Source organism: Gallus gallus, chromosome 4 (assembly GCF_016699485.2).
Source record: "Gallus gallus isolate bGalGal1 chromosome 4, bGalGal1.mat.broiler.GRCg7b, whole genome shotgun sequence".
Lineage (NCBI taxonomy): Eukaryota > Metazoa > Chordata > Aves > Galliformes > Phasianidae > Gallus > Gallus gallus.
The window spans coordinates 18,594,811-18,605,056 of NC_052535.1; the positions used below are offsets into that span (position 1 = coordinate 18,594,811).

Consider the following 10,246-nt stretch of genomic DNA (forward strand, 5'->3'; position numbering starts at 1 on the left):
AATTACGAGATATAAAATCCAATATATTAAACTTGAGTTATAGCTATCACTTTGTACTTTCTGACAAGAAAACTACAGTTTAGAAATTAAACATAACTGTTCTTTAAAAAAATCCCACCTATTTCACCACAAGGTAAGCCTGAATACTGATCCACCAAAAACCGCACATATCCATTCTAGTACAATTTTCATTCACACAGTCGGTATCCTTAGCATACAAACTTCAGCAAAATGCCCTGCAGCCCTTCTTGTTTTCTTCTGGAGAATGAATAGCAGTTGTGCTAAGTCTCCCACACAACCATGGAGCACAGTACAGAGTTAAGCCTATGACTAGAGAGTGCTTTTTTCCCCACTTATGCTACTGAACTCAATGATCCTTGATCATTTCTCAGCTTTATGCTCAAACTTCCCCATCCACCAAACATCAAGATGATATTCTACATAAAAAACTTTGGGATTCACTAGAGAAGATATTTTTCATAGCCTCAAACAGGGGGTGCATAGCAATGAGGGTTGAAAATATTGCATTGTTTCTTTTCAAAAATACCTTTAAAAATTACCGAAATAGATAGGCACTAGCAACACGCTGAGGATTTTCCTTGCTTTTCCATGCTTCTCATGTCCTTGCAAAGTAGAGGTGGATGAAAGTCCAAGAACAAGAGAGATTACAGAAGCTAATTCTACCAAAGGAGGTGAACTTCAGTAGATGCACAAATTATCAGTAACTTGAAAATAACTTAGCAGCAACTTCCTTGTAAGTTGTAAATAATGAACTGTAGCACATTTCTTTCTCTGCACTTTTCAAGTTTCCAAGAAAAGAATAACACACACCTTTAAAAAGTGTTAAGACACTATTAGGTATGGTACCTAAGCAGTTAAAAAAAATTCCACCAGCAATTCTTTCATGAAGTATTCTCAAGCATCTGCTAAATTGCAGCAGTATCTCACAGAATCAAGAAAAAGCAGTACCTGATGACAAACATGGAGCTGCAACAACTGATTATAATTAAAATAAGCAGTATGTATTCACAATTGTCATACTATTTATATAAAAGGCAAAACAACTCCCAGTTGAACATTTATGTACTGTTTTATATTGCTGTCTCTTCTGCAAGAAAACTCCAGAAGAACGTGCATTTCACAGGTACTAAGGTAGTCCTGATTTGATTTGCAACACTATACATATCACCAAAGATTCTTTCCACATTTTGTCCAAAATGTTTTGTCATGCACAGCTTTGAATCACCTATTCTTACAGATGGAACAGAAATTAATGCTTTCAATACCTGAAATAACACTGCAATCACTACCGAGTGTTTGCTACAACTCCTTCACACCACAGAATAGAAAAGATGGGATTTATTTGTAACATTTGAGTATACAAAAGTAGAAGTTATTTTAAAGGAAATCCAACAGAAACACTACCAAGAACAAGAACGGCATTAAGGAAAACAGTTAAGGCTAACATAATACAATGCTCTGAGAAATAAATTGTTGAAATTTGATTATCACATTCACAGAACAGCAAAAATTGTCTCTGCTAAAGAAAGATGAATAATCCTTTTGGAGAAGTAATTCCCTCTCTAGTCATTAAAACACCAGAAGATGCTCCAAATACTGTTGAAAAGTATGTATGGGTTATGACAGAGAAATACATGAGCACAGAAGTTTAAAAAAAATTCTCATATTCAGGCTTGACAGCTCCTAACATCCAAATCACCCTGAGTAGAAGCTCCTGACTACAGCAACATAAGCAACTAGTGGTACTCATTCTGCAATCTACCATCAATAAACAAACTAGATAGTGACGCAAATGTAAGTTATCAAGCTGCGGACTAATCTATCACCTTTCAACACTCTACCACTTATAAAAGCTGGAAAATGTAAAGCAAATAGCTAATTAAAAGAATATTTAACTATGGGCAATCTTTGTTTTTAATTTAACATCATGTCCTATTTTAAAGACTTATTAGCTAGTACAGCAGTTGGAGAGCATGTGTCAGTTACTGTCTGTCACACAGTAAAATAAGGGTGAGCTTCATTAGGCTGAAGATGATCTCAATAATGTGCAAAGGTTTACAAGTTAATTATTATAGTGTTTCCTCACTTTCCAGCTACTATGAAGGCTCCTCTTAAGATCTTCAACATTGCTTTGGCCTCAACCCAGAAATCTGAACATGCCTGAATCAAGAATTTTTGACCACGAACAAGCAGCATCAGTACAGAAGTCTCACTGACTTCAAAGGAGTCAACAGAAACAGAAACTTCAACAGAGTCACAGAAACAGATAGAATATCTGCTTTTTCCTCCAGCTGGGACAAAAACACTGATTTACTTACTTGCTCTTTAACTTCTAGCCTTGCTGATCTTACATAGAATTCCGAGCAAAATATCTCAATTCAAATATACAACATATACAACACCTCAGTCTACTTCTATAATGAATGTTACGCTTAGAAAACAATCAGACAAAATATATTAATAGCCTAAACATACAGTTCCCTAATTCTATCCAATCACAGAAAGCTGGTTTTCCTTGTTCTGCAGTTCCAATCTTGTGACATCAAAAAAAACAATCTGGTACCTTGATCAGATCAGTTTTTACAGCCTGTACCACAACATTATATCTATTTTCCACAGGTATAAGAAGTTAAACAGATCTGTATTAAGTAAAATTTAAGCACTAAGTTTGTACACTTAAGCATCCGTGCATTTCTAAGTACAAACAGTAATGTTTTGAAACATCAAGTTTTGTAAGTAGCTGTAAAAAAAACAACTTAATCATTAAAGCACTTGGAAAGCTGAAAGTAATGCTTAACACAACTGTATTTTTATTACGCATACCAGAGAAAACTACACACAATGCTGAAAGGAAGCAACAGATCATTAGCATCACAAGTCAAATTCACAATAACAGGACAAGCCAGTCCCAGACACCACTGAAGGCAAAGGATAGGTACTGATTTCACACAAACTGCTATTAAAAGCACAGCAAGCAATCCTCAGTCTTTCTGGAAATAACCAGTCCAAATTGGGCATGGAAATTCAAGCCTAAAGGTGCATATATGTGGACTTGAAATGCACACGCAAGAAGGGACAGAACACTGGCTACCACAAATATGAACACACACAAGAAGCACTAAAAACAAAGTGAAACTAGATAGAACTAAAATAAGGAAATAGAACACTGACTACAGCAGCTACAATATCACTAACTGCAGTGACATCAAATTAAGAGTACATAAAAAGAAATTCAAATCACTAGACGTTGTGCTTTTTTTCCTGTAAATAGAAGCAAGTTTTACAGCGGCTAGGACTGCTTGTTCCTCTGATATGAAAAATCAAATCGTGGCACATTTCCTACACCAGATTTGACTTTCAGTTATTATTAGCATTTTTCTCCATGCTTCAGACATAAACAAAAAAAAGATTACAATCAAACAGCGACATATCTGGTCTTTCTCACACATATGAACACTGACATTCTAAGAAGAGCTGAATGATAAAGATATGGTCTAAGTTTTATGAATTACTAAATAGAAAGTAAGAATTACTGGAGACACCTATATACTTATTTATGCACTAAATGGTGTGACAGACACTTCTAAGGAACGAACAGAGGCTCTAGCTGCCATTAAGTGCTGTTGTTGTCCTCCCTAACCCTTACATCAGACAGAAACACAGTCAACCATTTTAATAACAGAAAATCAATAATCAAAGAAGTGAGAATAGGCAAAAATATGTTCTCAAAGACAAAAGATTGTTACATTTATACAAATCAGCATCTACATCTGCCTAGCAGTTTTGTAACGTTTTATACCTGTTGCAAGGAAAGAGTCATAAGGAACAGCAAATCAAACCTGAGAAAAGGCACACCATACAAAAAGGCAGGCCAGGAAAATAAAAGTCACAGAAATGAAAAGTGAATCAGAAAAAGTAGTACAGACTATCATCCTCTGAAGGACGGTGAATGAACAAAGAGAATGAAGATGCTTGCTAATGTGGTATGCTGCCTCCAACAGGATGTTTCCTGTCTCCAGCAGAGATTACAAGAGATTATTACTCCCAAAATGGAGAAAAAAAATAAATAAATCCCATGCTAGAAAGACATCCACCATATTTCCTTTTCAAAGGAAATAATATCTAAAGCTAGTGCTGGAAAGATTGGACAACAGACTGAGAATAAGAATGTGAAAACCTTCAATTATATACCTATGTGAACCAGCATGATGTGAAATGATGTACCCTAACAGCATGCACCTCCACAATTTAGCTACTTAGCTGAGGGCAGCTAAAGGTCAGTTCCCTCCCCTTAAGATACACACCCCTGGCTGCTGGAATACTCTTAGAAGTAAATAACGGTATTTAATCTTTCATTCTCAGGGATTCTTGGCCAAGCAATATATTTTATAATTAATAAATATATTAATATATTATTAATAAAATATAATTAATAAATAGATTAATATATTTATTAAGTCACAACAAAGCATTTTCAGGCACCAAATTACTGATTATTCCTAAATCATGTTTATCGACTGCATTGTACTTTCCATGGAATAATTCATATGGGAAAGTGAAAAAAGTTCATGGAATTGCAAAGCATTCTTAACATAATTAAATCATTACTCTGTGAAAGAATTAGTACCCAGCTAACAAAATGATGCATTCAAAAACTCTTGTGAAACAATGTACCTGACCAGTATGAAACTTGAATTAAAACCTTCTACATTCTGAAGGCATACTCTACTTACTGAAGTACCAAAAGCATCTCCTGTATTATGCGTGGAACACGATCCCTTTAGATACATCTCAGCATGCATTTGGGATCAAGTCCCACAGGTAACATAAGCAAAGAAAACCCTAGTTTATGGCTCTCAGTAGCGTCTAGGAGACAATTAGGCACCAGTTTTGTACTTTCAAGATCAAGATGTTGCTGGGAACACTCAAAATCAGAACATGCTTATGCACTTGAATTCATATAGTCTTTAGAGAATCTATGAAAGCCTCAAGGGGAAATGAGGTACTTATTTGTACCACTCCACCCATTCACGACTCTAGCAGCCTCATGTTCCTTCCCTCTACATCCTCATAGCAGCAGGATTTTTTTTTGCCAAAATATTTACGTATAATGATGAAGATCAAAAGAATGATTTCAAGCCAAAGAAACTACCACTAAGTACCAGTAGACCATGAGATGGAATTAAAACATTTTGCTTTAGGTATGTTTTGTGTTATTCTTGTAAAACATTTCTAAGGAGACTGCTTAAAGAAACTTTTTAAACAACAAAAAAAAATTAATATTGCAATTATGTCCATGCCTAACATCACTAGACTCCTTGTTATGGTGGACCAATCAAATGATTTTTATAATCAAATCCCAGATCTGCAAGACAAGCATAAAACTCAAAAGAAAGAAAACATTCAGATAAATTATTTAATAGAAGCATGATACCCAAACATTACAATACACGAAAGATCTGTAACTAAAACCCCAGCAATTTAGGCTGGAGGAAAACTGCTGATCTACACTGAGTAATACTTCATGAGATTGCTTTTTTAACAACTAAAAAACTTAATCTGTTGCTCCATTTATCTTAAATGTAATGCGCCATCTAGTCAGACAGTACAGGTGAAGCATAATAAACCTTCATGTCCCATTTAAGTTCCCTTAGATAATTCAACCAATCCATCCCAATGAATCCTTAGAGACTAAGGAAGGGAGGGGAAAAAAAAAGTAAAATTCTTCTATTTGAATTTCTAAAAGTTAAAAGGCAAACATAATACACAATTTGGAGGCAGTGCCCATATCATAACTTAGATACACTGAACTACATGTAAGGAATAAACTGCTATGAGTATATGCTTATCTGTAATTATTACCTTGACTACAATCAGAAGCGTGCACATGTTTTGGAGGAAAGAGAAAAAGAACATAATGACATTAGAACTACATTTGACTTAAAAAAAAAAAAACTTCACAGAAGTTTTATATTCTCTCTGGTTTCTTTAACAACATTGGTTACTAAAGAATGTACAATATCATTTTTAGTATCATTTATTTTGCATTATTGTAGAAATACTGTCATATAACTTGATGAAAGCCTCATTAGACCTTCTCTCTGAAGTAACACATTTATGCCTGTGTTTTTTCCTAAGTAAATACTATACCCTTAAAAACCTCAAAGCTGATTTTTCAAAGCACTAAATAACTTAATTACAGGAAGTGATATGCAGATCCAGGACTTTAACTTCAACATTGCAAACCTGAAGAATATATCTGTGTACCAAGCTTTCAGACTTCTTCCATACTTTCCTTATTCGTTTATTTTAAACTTCTCCAGAATGAGAATTAACAAATGCATTTGAGAAATAAGTTATTAAATTGTCTCCATGGAAAAAACTCAAGTCAAGGGTGTTGGACCTGTATCATTTGGATACCAGTCTACCCTACCACATTAACAGAGTGTGAAATTCTACCTCTTCTTTCCTTACTAACATAAATATTTGATGCTGCACAATAACAACGTCTAAATTTTAAAAATACTACAACATTTAAATAACAGTAAACTTACAGAAAACGACTGAGGAGTGCTTCTAGTATGTTTGTAACAGGTATACGTGACAATGATAGTAGGCCCAAATTCACCACGCTCAAACTTGGGTTTTCAGTGAACAGGGTAAAACCACATCTTGCACCCTAATAATACACTAATTAATGCATCCTAACAAAAGCAAAGCCACGACAATACTACACGGTATTTACAGAAATATTAAGAACACAACATGCGTATCGAAGAATCAGCGATAGCTTTATTCAGCATACAGATTTGGAAACAAACATGGAATGCTGTTCAGTAATTTCAGTAAAAGGTGCAATGGCTAGTAAGATGCATTTAGCAGCTCAGCAAACATTTTTGGTCAAGCAACACTCTCTTTAATGCACAATATGCAACATCCCCAGCCATGGCATTAAGAAAAATAATTGACAACAGCTCTTATTGTGAACGTATATGGAACAAGCACCCCTCTCCTCCCCCGCCTTAAACTCCGTGCACCAGCAATACAGCTCTCCCGGGAACCTGGACAGCGAGAAAGACTTTCCTTAAGTAGCGACAAAAACTAAGGATTTAACAAGTAACGCCCCATCCCCGGCCCTCCTCGCTCCGACGCCGAGACGAAGGCCCTTGGCCTCCTCACCCGCCCCAACAGCACCAGGGCCTCCCCTTCCCACAATGGCGAAGGCCCGAGGCCTCCTCTGCGGCCGGGGCCTTCCCTCCCTCCACTGCCCACAGAGCTCTAAGCCCCAGGGCCACATCTCCCCGGCGGCGCTGTTCCCGCCTCCCGGGCACGGCGATGGCCCCGCAGCGGCCTCCACTCCTCCCTCCTGCCCCGGGGCTCCACTCTCCCTCCACGCGGGGAGGAGCCGCAGCCGCAGCCGCCGCAGCAGCCGCCTCCTCCTTCTCCTCCCGTCCCAGGCCCCGCTCCCTTCCCTGAGGCCCAGCCCGACCCGGCCCAGCCCGAGCGCCTGGTACCTTGTAAAAGGCCCCGTTGGAGCCGCGCACCTCCACCACCAGCTCCTCCATATTGTGCGCGGCGGCGCGGTGCGGGAGGCCCAGGCTCAGCACCTCTTTCTTTGCTTTTCTCTTTCTCTCTCTCTCCAAGAGCTGGAGGAGGAGCAGGAGGAGGAGGAGGACGACGAGAAGGCAAAGGTGTGTGTGTGTGTGTGTGGTGTGGGTGTGCCAGGCGGGGGAGGGGAAGGGGAATCTCAGTTCACCGCGAGCCCGCGGGGGTGGGGCCGCGCGGGGCGGGGCGGATGGGGGTGGTACTGCAGGCCTCTCCGCGCCGCCGTTCGCCCTCGGCCTCCGGGAAATGAAAGCGAAACGGTCACCGCCGGGCGGCGCGCGAGAAGTAGGGGCGGTGAGAAGGCCGCCGCTTCAGCTGTAACCACTGAATCCCGTCACGTGACAGGCCATGGCGGAGCGGGGAGCCGGCCCCAGCCAGCATGCGCTGCTTGCCGACCGCCTAACGACCTGGCCGCGCACCCCCCTCCCGCGAGCGCGCACTCGCACACATCCACAACGGCGGCGTCAAACTACAACCGAGCCTGCGGTCGTGCCACTGAGTGACTACGCCGCTGGCCAATCACATTGCGCTTCTGCCCCTGGCGTTCTGACGAATCAGAAGGGGGCAAAGCGGGGTGGGCGTTTCTTTGAAGCGGCCCATCGAGCGGGGGCTCGGGGGCTGAGGGGCGGAGTGGGCGGGCGGAGCTGATATGAGTCCTCGTGCCACGGCAGTGATTACAGCCAAGAGGGAAGAATAATGTCCTTGCTGTGGTAGTTCTTAATGAGCTTTGCACTGATGGCCTGACGGCTGTGGCCTAAACAGCTCATGAGGGGCATAACAGGACATCAGCAACGCAGTAGGCCTGGGGAGCCGGTGTGCTGGTCCTCTGTGCCTTCATGTGAGAGGGGCATCCTTCAACCAGCTCTGTGTGGAAAAAAAACTGAAGTTTGCCATGCTACGTCTGCTGTTACTCTAACTGTATCTGAAAACTTAGTGTATGGTCACTTAGTGTGTGAATTCCAAGCCTTGTAAGTGTTGTAGGTGTTCTTACAAGAAACTGAAGCAGCATGCTTGCAGTTCACTACAGCACTTGGTGGTGGTCTCTGTGAAGAAATGTGGCTGTGGCAAAGCATTTGCAGCTGGGTGTGCAATGGAACAAATGCTGCTTGTACAGCCTGTCATCAGACTTGCACAAGCACCAGCATGATCTTCCAATGTGCTTTTCTACTAACTGCAGGGAATAAGATAAGACGAAATGGTTCTGCTGTTACCTTCAAAAATCACAATTGCAATATATGACTGTGGCTGTAATTTCTCTTGAGCTTGTGGTGCTTTCATTATGTAAACCATGGAATGACATCCTGCACCTCATGAGGAATTTTCAGAACTCTTGTGACTTGTGGAATCAAACTCTATAACCACAAAGTAGTTATAAAATCAGGTATGTTTTAATCAACGCTGCGCAGAGCCAGATGCAAGGGGGATAGCTCCTCCTAACTTGCATGCCATCAGGACAAAAACTTGGTATACATATACGCAGAGCTAATACATAATCAATGATTTTCCCTGAATTCATATAAATACTCATTACATTTCTGAGAACTCCTTAGCATACGGTCCCTCCCCCTCGCACATGTGTCATGAGCAGTGGGGGTCTCTTCCTGGTGGTCGTTGGATGAAGGTCTGTAGTCTTCCTCTTGAAGGCTCGTAGTCTTCCTCGCTATAAACTTCTGACCCTGAGGGAGGGGTACCCCCCAAACCAGTTCTAACTTACTCTTGAGACACCTTATCACCTCCTTGCCTGGTGTCCTTGAGCTGTTTTCACAATCTCATCTTTATCTCTCCTACCCCCCCCCCCCCCCCCGCATTGTCCTAATCCCATCTTGTTACTATCCCATTCGTCTAGTGGCCTCTGCATATTTGCTTCTGTAAGCTATTTCTAATCCTTTTACCTATAGTTTATGCAGACCCCTTTTTACTGAATCCTTTCTTACTCTTCAATTCCCCCCTTTTCTTTAATCTAGCAGGACCCCTACCTGCTAGATTATTTCATTCTTCTTTAACATGTCCCAAAATAAGCCTCACTTTCCACCTTTGCAGTTAACAAATCAAGCACCGTTCTGTTTTGTAATACAATTTTGGATAGAGAGGATACTTCCTCTCAGACTGCCCATAGGGCATCTGCCATTGCATTCTCAATTATTTCTAAAGTGGTAGATATATTTACTATAGCTCTTTCCAGCCATGCTACTCCTAAGATGGGGATAAGGGCCTTCAAGAAGCTATGTTATCCTGTATTATATCCTACTAATGAGAGTGTTATCACTTTCCTTAATAGCAGCCACTGTTAAATATGGAAAATATAAGGTTGATTCAAATAGAAGGGAGAAAAGTTACAATAATACATTTAAACAAATTGAGGTACAACATTACCACCCACAACATCACAAAACATAGTACTATTAAAACCAAAATACAAATTGTAACAGCACACATCATCAACTTGCCACAGACACCACCCCATGTACATTAAGATCATCCTTTCCTTATGAGTTTATCTTTCGATGGTGCACTTTCCTTGACAGTCCAAGTAGTTGTCAACATCTTGGAATAACCTCCTGTAACAATACTTTAGTTATCCCATGTGCCTTATTAGTTCTACAAGGGAATGCCTCTGGCC

General features: G+C 40.3%; 1 protein-coding gene across 6 annotated transcripts in view; it reads right to left on the reverse strand.

Annotated features, from left to right (window-relative positions):
* The window catches only part of FMR1 (FMRP translational regulator 1), a 30,847-nt gene extending 23,103 nt beyond the window's left edge, over positions 1-7,744 (reverse strand). For 3 of the 6 annotated variants that reach the window (XM_046940046.1, XM_046940045.1, XM_046940047.1), the window contains exons 1-2: positions 7,536-7,744; positions 5,884-7,082 (exon numbers count right to left, since the gene is read on the reverse strand). In XM_046940046.1, coding sequence (XP_046796002.1) covers positions 5,884-5,937 — 54 coding nt within the window. In that variant the 5' untranslated portion in view covers positions 5,938-7,082; positions 7,536-7,744. The remainder of the gene's footprint in view (positions 1-5,883; positions 7,083-7,535) is intronic. The other 3 variants (NM_001389656.2, XM_025149834.3, XM_015285261.4) reach the window with 1 other exon arrangement.
* Positions 7,745-10,246: the final 2,502 nt, after the last annotated feature.